Source organism: Onychostruthus taczanowskii, unplaced genomic scaffold (genome assembly GCF_017590055.1).
Source record: "Onychostruthus taczanowskii isolate IOZ18803 unplaced genomic scaffold, ASM1759005v1 scaffold17, whole genome shotgun sequence".
Lineage (NCBI taxonomy): Eukaryota > Metazoa > Chordata > Aves > Passeriformes > Passeridae > Onychostruthus > Onychostruthus taczanowskii.
This window is the reverse complement of record NW_024498906.1, coordinates 6,273,278-6,287,628: the sequence shown is the minus strand read 5'-3', so window position 1 is coordinate 6,287,628 and position 14,351 is coordinate 6,273,278. Positions and strand designations below refer to the sequence as shown.

Below are 14,351 nucleotides of genomic sequence, written 5' to 3'. Positions count from 1 at the left end.
TGGAATTACTGCAGCAACCTGAGGTGTGAATTTACTAAGACATAGTAGACTGTTGCTTTTTAAAGGCCAGCAGCATAGACTAAATAATTTGTGTAAGTCAAATAATGAAGTTTCCACTTCTGTGACTTGTCTTCTGAAGGATGGATTTCGCCCTTTCTAGAGACAAAAGGCACAGTCTAAGGATAAAGTCTGAAAGAGATTAAAACTTTCAAATAAATCTGGAACTCTTGCTGATTTAGGAGCTTTTGGCAGAGTATAAGTTTTATATCTCCATTTATTTTGTTGAAATATACAATTGTGGAGTAGCATTGTACCCAACTTTCTTTATCTATACTATCAGTCATGGATAATATAAAATCCATCTAGGGAAATACTGGCCCTTATGTCTTCCTAACTGTACAGCAACAAACAGTAGAAAACAAAAGAAGTAATACAGAAAGCAGGACAGCATAGTAGTTTCCTAAGGCTCTCCAACAAAGCAATTTGCATACCAAATCAAGCAAAATGTTTATATGCTTTATTAGCTTTTTAAATAAACTGTGGCCTAAGCCACAAATAATTCAATTTATAATTTTTTTTTTCCAAGTGAGAATGAAATCTTTTAATTTTACAGTATTTATTGTATGTTCAGAAAACAGGTGTGCAGTAATTTTCCTTTGGTTTCTCATGTACAGCTGATACCCAAAACCAGTAACATAAACAGCATAAACCCAGGTCTGCTTTATAGGGAGAATCTGCCTAGAGCCTACTGTTATCTCTTTCAAATACTCTTTCAAATACTGTTCTTTCAAATACTCTTCAAATACTGTTCTTGAACAGAGTTGGTATTAATATTCAAGCCATTATAATTCCTATTATTTATGTTAAGATCAAAACATTTTTCTTTAAATTATTGTCAACTCCTTAGCAAACATTGGCTTTTTCACTGTTTTTCACTTTTCCATCTCCATCAGCTGTCCTGAATTTCCATAATTCATAATAATAATAACACAATAACAAACCTAATGCACACCAAGCAACAAACATTTCATAGCTGTTTATTGTAAAACAGTTAGGAAACATTGTATACTCTTTGTTGATTGTTTTAGTCCTAAGAAAGTGCCAGTAATGTGTCTCCAGATTAAATCACTAGGGTTTAACTGCCTAGAAAATTAATTTCTTCCTTATTTCTAATAGAATATTGAACAGAGGTACATAGTCTTAATGGGTAAATTCATTCTGGTAACCAAGTGCTAGCAAATTGTTTGGGGGATAGTTTTCCACCAGATGTTTCCACGGTTCTTTGATTTATATTGTTGCATCTGAGTAGACACTCTTATGTCAACCATATGGTTTTATGTGATTTAAAGCAGAATAGAAATTTATGTAAATGACTGAAGATTAGAACATAAATGTTGAATTTAGAACGACAGTTTTCTTAAAGTGGTGCATAGTACCTTTAAGTGTTTTTGGATCTGTGCCTTACACTGCATGAAGGAGAGGTAATACATTTTTTTCTCTTAAATCTTTTTGTGACCATTAATTTTTTCTGACAGAAATTAGCTTGTTTGTGGTATTTATTTCATGTTGCTGCAGGGATTTTCCATAACAATAAATTATTTTTAAGTACATTTGTTAACCTTAGATACTAATGTAACTTGTGAAAACTGTTTTTGTGGTAATAACTCTGGGATGAGCATGTGAAAATGTGGCTTTGAGTAAAATAATTTAAAAACTTTTGTTCTCTTCATAAAAAATACTTTTAAAAAAATGTTAATGTCTTCATGGATGCTTTGTGAAGTATCCATTACCAACAAAAATCTTTTTCATGAGCTATGGAATCCAGAACTTTATCAGCACATGTGTTTCTGTTTAATCATGTGAAAAGTGCTAAATGCTTAGAGTACTTGGAAACAAACTATCTCAGATTGAGTTCTTTATGGTGATCTGAAATGCAGATGGCCAGAAGGCTTCTCTCATCTTCTGGTGGAAGATCACACTTCTTCCTACACATCCTGTTCCCATTCCAGCATTAGGGATCTTAAGTTCTAAGACCACCCCTGCCATTGAGCTAGCTGTTTCCTTTTTTACTTTGTAAGTGAGGCCTATTACATAATATGTCAGAGGATAAATGAGAAAATTCTTTTGTTTAACTTTGTGTCAAGTGAAATAAGTGTGGAAATCATGTACTAGTTGCTCTTTGGTGTTTTTGTATGCTGGGGGAGAGAGAACACCTAATTTAAGATGCTGTGAGTACAGGAAAAAAGCTCAGAGTACTCGAATGCGCTTTCACTTAGCATTTCACTTCATAGTACTTTACTGACTGGTTGTTGTTTCTGTCATTTAGAGAAATGGATTCATACATTACAAGTAATTTCTATAAATTTTGCTTCTAATACCTCCAGAGCTCCAGAAGTAGAATTTCCCATCTCTGTTCTTGCTTTGATCTCCTATTCCAAATGAACGGACCTCTGCATATAAGTAGAAGCTTTGTTCTGAGTTGTTTTTTCAGTAAGTGGTATGGATCTTAACTTGACACAGGTGCGTGCAGTAGCACAAAGGTCTCAAGTGCCTTGCTGGAAATAAGCCACTTACTGTAATATATTTTTTCTCAAACTCTACATTGTTATGATTTACCCATGTAATGCTCCCTACTGCGCAATGCAAAGGCTCTAGTGCTAAAATCAATGTGAAATACAGTGAATATGTGCAAAAACTAGGTACTTATTTTAAGCTGGGCATTACCAAAAGGGAAGTAGGTGGTGGAAAGACCAAATCAGACCTGCAAGAGTCGAAAATATTTGCATTTAGACAAACACCCTAGCCATTGCTGCTGTTTTTTTCTAACAGTGAAATCATGTACTGAAAATAATAGTCAAAAGTTGGGCCAGGTGTTATTGCATTAATGTGCTCTGCAGAAAGAAAAGCAGATCTTATATTTCAAAGTAAGAGGCTTTTATGTGTCTATTCTGGCTCTTAGAAAATCTTGCAGTTTCTGCTACAAAGGTATCTTAAAAACCTTACACATTCCACAGGCGAAGTGAAATGTGCTGGGACACTGTGGGGCAGCAGAGTGCTTGAGGCAATGTGACTGAACTGTCACGTAGCTTGTAAGGATCCTGCAGAAAAATGTTTCCCGTCCTATCAAAACATAATAAAGCAGGATGCAGATTACTGCCATGTTATGTTCATTGCAGCTACTTCTTATTCTGAAACGGTGGGGCTTCAAAATAGTTTGGGAAAAAAAAAAAAACACAAAACCACCCGCACATCAGCAGAACAGCTTTTACTGAGAGGAATCTAAGAAATAATTTGGGGATGGGGTTTGTATGTCCTGTGACAACCTAAAAGAAAATGTAAGAGAACCAAATAGAAATTATAGTAAAAATAAGCTAAATCTCAACAGTGCAAACTTCTGCTTCAGCTGCAGCCCCTTGTCCAGGACTGTGGGCAAACACCACAGCAACCTGCTGACATTGACCCCTGTGCCCCAGGCTCTGCTGGTGTTGGTGTTCAAGCTGTCCCTGTAAAATCTGTGCCCAAGTTGAGACAGAGCACTCAACTGACTCAATGCAATTGAATGAATTAGTAGCTGCCAACTGAGTTTGATCATGTTACAACAAGTAAACTTCCAGAGTGGTTCAGTTTGTGAACTTCAATCATAATCTCATGACCAAAGATATATATTTAAAAAAGCATAAGGAGTAGTTATGTTCATCTTTTACAGTCCTGGAAAGTTGTATCCTGCCAGTTTTAACTGTTTAATTGACAAATTTTATTTAATGTTAATATGCAAGTTTACTGACTTGCTCTGCAATTTGTGCCATACATTTAGAAAGTAAACATATAATTTTCTTCTGGAGTATGATATTCTGAAGTATTTGGTTTCCTCCTGAAATACTAGATTCAGCATTTTACTTTAAAGCCTTTGTGTGGAGATAGGATTCAGACACGCTTCCTGAGTTTGTGAAAATCTGTCATAAGTATGAATATCACAGTGTAGATTGTTGATGTTATTTCAGTTCCTGCTTATTTTAGCAGTAAACTGTTGCAATTTTTTTGCACTTTTTTGTTTATATATTCTGAGGAATTCAAGGGAAAAATACTCATGCTCTACTGATGACTAAAAATATGAAAATATTGATTATTTATAAGTATGAACTAGATTCAACAGGCATACAGTGTTACAATCTCAGCTACAGATTCAGAATTCTGTTGTTTTTAAACATGAAGTAAGGTAGCTACAGGAATTCCACAAGAAAAATTATTTTATCATAAAAGATGAAGAAAAATGTATCCCAATGCAATTAGTAAAAATTAAGAATGGCCCATATTGGTTATCTTTTGGTAGTTTTTAATTCTATGTGTAATTTGAAACACTACAATACTTTTTCTTACAAGTTTTGTTCCCCCCAGTCCTGTTAAAAAAAATAAAACAAACCAACCAACAAACACTAAACTCCAAACCAAACTTAAAAAACAAATGCAACAATAACAAAACCAACCTCCCCCCACCAAAAAAAAAAAAAAACAAAACCCAAAGCAAAACCAAAAACCAATGAAAAAATCAAAACCAAACCAAAAACCACATGAGTCATTAGGCTTCTCAAAATTGGAGAAAAATGTGTTCTTTAATGGAATCACAAGTTTTACAGTCTCTGCTTTCCTGGTATTGTTTATTTGAGTTTATAGCTAATAGGAACTTTGGACATTTTGTAGTTTAAATCTTACAATGTTTTGTGGGCTCTTATGTGTGATATATACCTTTGGGTGTGCAGGAGTACATTTGTTCACAGCTGTTACTTATTGATTGATGTGCAGAGTATTACTGCAATGCTCTCTAGTAGAGAGTAATACAGGAGGGGATAAAAGGCTGCAGAGATGTACTGAAAGGTACTTGCTACAAAATGATGAGCTATCTTCATGTCTACTCATCTTGGAAGTTTCTTTTGGATTTCAGAGAAGAGCAAAACCTTTCACCTCTTTCCATCTGGCCGGTATGCGATGAAGTATTTTTCTCATATTAACTTCCTTATGAAGATGTGAATGTGTTGGGTATTTTTCAGGAGCTTCAAGATGGCATTGGGCAGCAGCAAACTGTTGTCAAAACACTGAATGCAACTGGTGAAGAGATTATTGAGCAGTCATCAAAGGCAGATGCCAAGGTGCTGAAGGAACAACTGGAAAGTTTGAATAACCGGTGGAAGGAGATCTGCAAACAGTTGGTAGAGAAAAAAAAGAGGTAGGTTAAAAGAGGGTAAAATTATTGTGAAATTATTTTTAGTTATTTTAGATTGGATTCTGGCTTGAAATTTCAAAGGAGCTCTCAACATCTAGAGTTTTCAAGTATAAAAGGAATTACCAGTAATTAAATTTTACGTCCTATAAGTTGTTCATACACTATAATTTGTTTAATTCTTTTCTACCTACTCCTGTCAGTGACATCCTCTGGAGTCCCTTCCAGAATCCATATTTTTATCTTTTAACTCCTAATGTTTAGAAGAATCAAACAAACATCCATAACTGCTCATTTTTAGGTAGAACAGTACAGAATTTACAACTGGTTTATGATCTTTCTGTTTGATTGTGTGTCATTAAAGCACATCTCTGTGTGCTATACTAATAATACCTTAGTTGATTTAAAAAGGTAAACATAATCTATTTCATCTATCAAAGTCAATGCTATTAACATCTACATTTCATAGGTTGGATTTAAAAAAATGGATTTATCAACTTAATATTATTTATGATCACTTTTAGATAAATTTGTTTTTCTCATGCAGGCACAGAAAGCTAGAGTGTTTGAGTTACAGATAATACAAAAATAGTTTTATATCTTTAAAAAGATAATTTCCAGTGTAAAAAAATTGCTGTTAATATAGGTTTTATTAAAGAGTGTGTTCTTAACCTAGATGCTTATCCTAACTGGATATGCCATTCTGCTTTAAAATACAATAGAAAATAGGTAGAGCTTTCTTCATGGTTGGTGGGTTTTTTTGGGTTTTTTTGGGGGTTGTTTTGTTTTTGTTTTTTTTTTAAATCACAGAATATTCCTTATAGAGATAGATTAATCAGTGTTGCAGATGTACTAGAAGAACTGGTAGTGTGCAACAAGTTTTTTTACTTCTGATGTGTCACATATCCTTTTTCTGTTCAGAGCCACTGGGGAGAAAAACCTGTGAAAATGCTTACTAGCATCAAAAAGGGAGTGTCCTGAAGGGTTATTACTGAGCCTAATCATGATGAAAGTTTCACATGGAACATGTTGTCAGTCATTGAAACAGGCTTCCCAAGGAAGTGATTGAGTCACCATAGAATCATGGAATGGTTGAGGTTGGAAGGTAACTTCAAGTTCATTGAGCTCCAGCGCCCCTGCATAGACAGTGAAACCTCTACTAGATCAGGTTTCTCAGAGCCTCATCGAGCCTGGCTTTGAAAACTTCCAGTGTTTTGAACTCCACAATCTCTCTGGATAACCTGTATTAGTGCCTCACTACCCAGAAGCAAATAATTTATTCTTTATATCTAATCTTAAGACTCTTTTATCTTAAGGCAATTCTCCTTTGTCCTATCACTACATACCCATGTGAAAAGTCCCTTTTCAGCCTTCCTGTAGTTCCCCTTCAGGTACTGAAAAGTGCTATAAGGTTTCCCAGTGGTATTTAGAAGACATGCAGATGTGTCACTCAGGGACACAGTTTAGGGATGGGAGTCCTGGGTTAATGGTTGGATTCAATGATGCTGAAGCTCTTTTCCAACCTAAATGATTCTGTGTTAAAAGAAGGAGATGCAACAAATAATCTACAGCTGTCAGAAGCTTAAATAATTACTTCTGCTGTATTTACAGGTGTTGATGGTACTGTTATTTGTTACACAAGGGAGTCCTTGGCCTTTATTTCTCCCATAAAAAGCTTTTCTTTTGTACACTGGAAACTCATCTATGTTTCCAAGCATTAACTTGTTATGTAAGTACAAACACTTACAAAATAATAACAAATCATTTTAACAGCCCTGTAATCTGCTTTGGCAACACAGAAGAAAGAGATTGGTGGTACAGCTTTGTCTGAGGATATAAAATATATTACTGTTCTGGTTAAGATTGTTATTGATTGTTATTGTTCATCCCTTCATATAGTGGTAGAAATGTCTAACTGAATGTTCTTTTGGCTCAATGCAGTGTTAGAATATTGGAATTTCTTGGCACATTCTGCATTTTAAGGAAGCCAAGGATTTGTTAAGTGGGAATAGTCCAGTTGTGTTCCATAGATGGAGGTTCTTAAATAAACACTTGCACATGTATTCCTTGTTTTGTTCTGTTTAGTATGTTGACTGATTGGTTTGTTTTCCTCTAGAATGACAGCTTGTGTAATTTAGATGAAAATGATTGCAGAGACCTCAGTTAGTGAACTTTGCATGAATAATGGCATTGCACCAGGAGGAATACAGATAGTGTGGTGTTACACTGATAGAAATGTTCCTGGTGTACTTTAGTGAGACTCGTGTGCATCAGGATGCTTCTATTCACCTCCCAGTCTTCCTGGCTGTGTCAGAGCCAGGGAATGCTTTTTGCTCCCAGGTCTTGGAAACACATTCTACACTAACTTCTGCCACCACACATGTGGTTCCTTTTCTCTTTTCTTTTCTTTTCTTTTCTTTTCTTTTCTTTTCTTTTCTTTTTCTTTTCTCTTTTTTCTCTTCTCTTCCCTTTCTTTTTCTCTTCTTTATTTTCTTTTCTCTTCTCTTCTCTTCTCTTCTCTTCTCTTCTCTTCTCTTCTCTTCTCTTCTCTTCTCTTCTCTTCTCTTCTCTTCTTGAGTGGATTTTCAAAAGAAAGAAACCTAATTGACAGGGAAAAGTGGTGTGTTCTAAGTAGGTCTCAATTGTTGATGAGCCTAGGCAGGAAAAGACCATAGGCTTATCAACTGCACGGTCTTTATATAGCCATGATCCCATGGGATTTGCATAACTCTTATGCTTTGTCATCTTTTATCTTTTTATTATTTGTCCTAACTTGCTTTGGTGTACAGTCAGATTCTCTCTTTTTAAGACTTGAAACCCATGTCACCCAAAATACTTTAATTTTTCCTTAAGATCAAAGCATGAGGCAAACAAAAGTTGAAGGAAGTGGCCTCTACATACAGTCCAAAGAGCTGATATAGTCATGGCATTGCCCAATGCATGTGTTGGTACTATGTCAAATTTATTTAAGTATATTTATTTAAGTATATTTTAAGTAGAATATAAATTACAATAAATATGGGTCAATTGACATATTTTGATTTCTATTTTTCAGAATAGCTTTAATAGACTATTAAAAATAAAGCACCTGCAAAGTCAGAATGCTTGTATTGTGACTCACATAGGTTTTAATAGCCCTTTTATTTTTGTCTATGTCTCCTAAAAATTAAATTTTCACAGTTAAAAGAGTTGTTATTATTATGAAGGGGATTCTAAGATTTTTTTCAAGTCAATTTTGAGAATGAGAAAATGGAAGGAACCATTTTAAAAACATATTGAATTAAGGTAATACTGAAGGGAGCGCTGACAGGGTATAATGCATTTTTATATAATAATTTCAAAGAAAAATAAAATAGATATTAACATTTAGATCCTTCTGCAAATCAGAAAAGAAAACTGACTCTAAACTTTTAATAGATTTCAAGTTTTATTCTTTGTAGTTAATACATTATGCTCTGCTTTAAAGTTAATTCTCAGTAGCTCAGAGTAGTGATCAACTGAAATTTTGTTTCCTATTACATTTTTTGCTCAGCAGATCTCAAGATAAAGTGGCAAGAAATTAGCAATTGAATGGATTGCAGAAATGAAATCTGTTAGTGATTTCAGATTCAAGTGTAATGCTGCTAAGCATTTTTTGACAAGGAAATTTTATATATTGTAAGCTCTGTTTTTGCTATTTGCTTACGCAAATGTAAGAAATTGATTTTGATAATCCCACACAGTTTTACATGAAGTTTTGAACTTTTTTGTGGGACATTGACAGTCCCTTTTTAAGCTGAATTCAAAGATCAGTTGGGACTGAGGGGAGGAGGGAAGCAATTACAGGAGTAACAGAAAGTGATACAGATATTTTTAGAAGGTGCATGAATGTGAGAAATTGATTGGAGACCTGAGGTGTATGGTGACATTTCCAAGAGTGCTGATGACATTATGCCTTAGGTAGTCAAAGGCTGAGTTGATAGTGGGAACTCCAAAACTGAGCAGATGGGCAGATGATCTTGATCGGAGACAAATGTGAGGCAAGGAATATTTCAGACAAACTGATTATCCCATACTTAAATGATGCTGAGCTTGTTACAACTCCAGAAAGTAATCCTGACTTCATTGCTGAAAGTGTTTACAGGCACAAGATGGGGTGGCAGCAAAAAAAAAGCCATAATATTTTAGGTTGCATCAGCAAAGGTATTAGTCTACTCATGTTGGTTACTGTGTGAAGAGCTCTGTGCATGTCAAAGGATATAAAGGGCACACAGAAAGTATTCATGGGGGGAGGCAGATGAAATAAGCCAAGGTTTGGAGTGGCTACACTGTGAGAGGAGACTAAGTAGGTGGGGATCTTCAGTCTGGAGGGAAATCTCAGGAGGGTTATGACTGATGTTTAAAAAATTGAACGGATGGGTAAACTGAAAGTGGAACAAAATGTTATTGACCTAATTTCTCAGTACCTACAGGGGAATATTACTTGTTGGAAATGTAAGAGATGCTAAATGGATTTAAGATTTACATTATGGTTTCTGAATATCTGAGATGTGCTGGCCACAGAAGATTATGGAGGAAAATGTCACAACTCAGCCCAAGAGAATTCTTAACCTAGTGTCTGTGGATCCTGGGAGAGTATGAGGTTAATGGAGCAAAGGAAATGGCCTCTCTTCTGTGTTTCTCTTAACCACCATCTCCAGTTCTCAATGTTGATCGCTCTCTGTTGGACTTTTCCGAAACACTTGGGTATCTTTCATGTTCTGATGTGTTGATTATATTTTGGGGAGGAGAGGACAAATTCTCCAAAATTGCTTTGTCAGTTTTCCTGAGGTTGTATGGTTAAATGGTCTAGTATTTATTTATAATACCATCACTGCATTGATAAAGACCCTGTAAATTCAAAATATTTCCTGTAACCACCATGAACCCCACAGTTTCAAGCTGGGTTGAAAGGAAGATTTAAACAGGATATAATTCAAAAAATTTCACCATGTCAATTCAGTTTTCATAAATAATTTGGAATAAATAATAAACTACCTGAATTATAAGAACTGTAAACCATATCAAAAGCATGATATTCTATAAATTGCTGAAACTGATCACTAGATGCTAATATTAATCTCAGTGATGGACTGGCAGTTTTAATGAATAAGAATTATTTGGACCACAAAAGGTCAACTTAATTAAAAACAGACAAAAAACCGAACTAAATCTCAAAACAATTTGAGGAACTTGTACTGCTCTTCAGTAAAAAGGAGCTGGTTTTCAGTTTTAAAAGGTCAAATACTGATCCCAGGCAAAGCACAGACTTAAAATTGACTTTGAATCTCCTTTCTTTGGCACTGAAGATCAAGAGGTTATGCTTGAGTTATGTTTGTGTAGGATGTTATCTTCCACTTGCCTTTATCTAAGAGTTTCAAAGCTGTAGAAGTTTGAATTCAGTGTTTAAAGTTTCTGTATCTTGCAGTCTAATCCATCCCACTAAGAATTAGATGAGAATGTAATTTTAGCACATCTAGCCATTTATCTTACTGAAAACTTTGAAACAGACCAGGCAGTTGAATGAAGTGGAACTTGATTGAAAGTCTGATACACTGGTAGTTAGCAAATTGGGAATTTAATTGAGTTTTTGCTAACATTTTGCTACAAAAGACATCTTTTTGGAAAAGTTGGAGTTTGTACTCTAGTACAGCATGGCTCTGAAATTGAGACTTTGGAGACCACGGGAAGTCACAAAGGCCCTTTGAATAGATGCTACTAAACCCAGACAAAAGAGGGGAAATACAAAGTGTCTGTGTCTCCCTCTTCATACTCCAGCAGTCATTTGGAATACTGAATCTTCTAAACTGCACCAACAGAAGCTTGCTCTGCCTTTTCATTCCCTGGGACACATCAGGCCACAGCACACTGTGTTTGCTCTGAGACATGCCACTGGGACATCCGAGTTTTGGATGATTTAGGGATGTGGTGGTTTGCCATTAGGGCCACAGTGTGCAGCAAGCCCCAGGGCTGTGGCTGCAGCCTGGGGCTGCTCTTCAGGAACGCATGGGGCAGGCAGGGATAGCCAAAGGAACATTCGTAGGAGGAGAAGCAACATCTCACATAGGAGCTTGAGAAGGGGATGACTCATAAATGAGGCTCTGGAAAGACTTGTAACAGTAATGCTGGTTGGTCTTTTTATTTTTCACTTTTGCTAAAACTTTCTTGTGTAGTTTTTGAAAACAGATGCCCAGGAAATAGATTCCTTCAGTGTTTCAGAAGTAATCAGTTTGGGGTTTTTTATTCATCACGATCTGACATTTGTTAAAATTGGGTTCAGTTGAATGGAAGAGAATTTTTCATTATTTTAGCTGCAAATACATTTGCACTTTTAATGAGTTTGAACCTGCAGACTGCCTGTTCAGATCTCTACCCAAGCGAATTTGAAGTAATTATGGAAAGAATGACAGAACAAAGGCTGTTTACCAGAAGATGTCCAAGTACTTTCCTGAATACAAAAATACAGGCTTTCTCTTCCAAGTAAAAATTAATTGTTATAAAGTAAATATACTTTCTAATATTTTTTATTCAATTTTACTTAAGTATTCTTTTTTTTTTTTTTTTCATAACACGCTAGCTGCAAGTGATTGTTTTCCTTTACTTGAAAACTCAGCATATTGAAGGCTGTGATTATCTTCTAGCTGCTGTTTAAAAACTGGTGTAGGATGAAGAGATTTTATGACAGTTATGTCAATAAATATATTTTTTCTTTCCAGCACATAATTAGCTACATATTGAATTTTTTCTGAATTTTCTTTTTTTTACTGTTCAGATTTCTTATAGTGAATCACTAGAAAAGAATTACTGTCATAAATTTGTATTGTGTTTACAAACAGGTTAATTTAACTTCTTACTGTTTAGTATTTATATCTAAATATATTTTCTAAAGTTTATGTGCTATTTTAATTTCACTTATTTAAAGTTCCTTACCCTAATGAAGCATATTTATTAATTCTTTAGAAAAAGAATAAAAATTAATTTTTTTTGGTAAATATTGTCTCTACATTTGTGTAACAATTTGAGTGGCCTCATATTTTCAGTAGCAGCTACTAAACACATTAATTCCTAATTTTAGAAACACAATAAATACAGAATTGACACTTGAATGTTAGAACATGAAAAGGCACCAAAATATTATTGTGCATACAGATGGGAATGTGAATCACAAGTGCAGATCTGCCCTACTCCTATGATTGTATATTTTATTTCTATAGCTGACACCTCCCAAACAAATCCGACATCACTTGCATACAGTTACAAAGTCTAAACATCTGATGTGTTTCACTAACTATTTACGGGTTGCGATGGTATTGCTATCACATTGTTGACTTTGGAGAAAATATTTGAGCTGCAATTTATATTTTACATTGTTTCCTGACACTGCACATGAAAATACAAGCTTATTGATATAGTCCTTGAGTGTTTATGTACTAGTTAACAAATATAGCTAAGAATTAATGGTAATTTGAACAAAAAAAATCTAAAAATTATCATATATACAAAATATAATTAGGAAAATATTTAATTTATTACTTATTAAAAACTGAATATTGACATATTTGCTTAGAGAAGTATAATATATGTAAGATTCCTATAAAAATATGTGCATTCAGAGTAGTTGATGAAGGGACCCTATGAATTTAGAAATACAAACAGAAATCTGCTATGTTTTACTATGGAAAATACAAATTAATGTGCCTAAGAAAAGCAGTTTGTGTAGAAGGTGAAAAGTTGCATATGAAATTCTGTGCTTCTCTGCTATAGTTTGAGAATTTTCCATCAGTCAAAATGGGTTATATTTCAGGGTTAATAAACCTTTTGCCAACAGACAAGGAGCTTAAAAGCTCTTTTGGGAACTTAGGTTGGTTTGTAAGATATAGCAGTATCCTTACAACAGCTTGAAGACCTGTGCTGGAGATGGATCTGCTTGGCTCCATAGGGCCAGCTGCTGGAATTGTATCTTATTCCTCAGTCACCTGGTTCTCCAGAATGTCATATCCCAGCTGCTTTCTCTTGCTCTGTCTATGTCTGAGTTGGGTGGTGGCTCATGTTCCTTACTCCAGCTTGTTTAGGCTTGGATTTGAAAGCCCATACTCCCTAAATAACAACTAAATGTTAATTTTTCCTTGTCACCATGAATTTAAACACCTAGAAATTACCTGTGTGTGTTGTTCCAAAGGTAATTATGGTGATAGAAATCAGTTTGTTCAAAAGGTGTAATCAGTCATTGAGTTAAAACTTTTAATTCGATTAATCGGTTCAGCTAACACAGAGCTCTTTCTTTGTTTTAGTGTCTTGCGTATTATGACACTTGTCTTGCAAGGTGTTATTTATAATAGAAGTGACATTCTAGCAGGTCAAGAAGTGATGGTAAAGTAAATTATAAGGTGCATCTGCATGTCCTGTTAATTGCAATGAACCTTTAAATTCCTTTACTGCATGTTGTTCCTGATTAGAATAAAGAAGTAGATCTATGGAATTTTTTTTTTTCTGAAATCTGAAACCCTTCTGTGCAGGCACATGCACAGAATGACACACACACACATATGAAATATGTATATATATAAAATAGATAATAGATAATATATAGAGAATGTATAATAGATGACAATAGATAATAGATTTCATGTATATATGTATATATGTATATATATGCATAAAACATCTCTGAAAGAATTCCTGGAAAGTCTTAGGTTAAAAAACATCCTTATCCTACTGATCAGTGTTTAAATTAGTCATCAAAGTAAAAAATTCTTTCCTTCACGACTAGAAACTCTTTTAATGTTTTAAGAGTTGCAGCTCAATTCATAAGGGTGATAAAACTGACAGTATACTTAAGATGAAAAAGGAATCTTGCCAATTGCTATCTCTTCTAGGAGACAAGAAATCTTTTTGATTTTTCATTTAAAATACTATGCAGCTCAATAATTTTGCTCTCAGGTGTATTGAGTTGAATGCTATGCCTTTTCTGTGCCAGAATTAACGTATTTAAACTTGGATCTTTCTCAGGTTTATCCTCAGGGTACCATCACATAATGCCTCCACTGAGCTATGCACTTCACAAATGAGTAGAAGTGAGAGGAAACCAGAAAAATGAAAGCTGTTGCTGAGAGCCTGG

The 14,351-nt window shown here is 34.7% G+C and overlaps 1 protein-coding gene across 8 annotated transcripts in view; it reads left to right on the top strand.

The window, feature by feature from the left end:
- The window catches only part of DMD (dystrophin), a 1,147,932-nt gene that overhangs the window by 753,260 nt on the left and 380,321 nt on the right, over nucleotides 1-14,351 (top strand). For all 8 annotated transcript variants that reach the window (XM_041399749.1, XM_041399747.1, XM_041399750.1 and 5 more), the window contains one exon: nucleotides 5,046-5,221. In XM_041399749.1, the coding sequence (XP_041255683.1) occupies nucleotides 5,046-5,221 (176 nt within the window). The remainder of the gene's footprint in view (nucleotides 1-5,045; nucleotides 5,222-14,351) is intronic.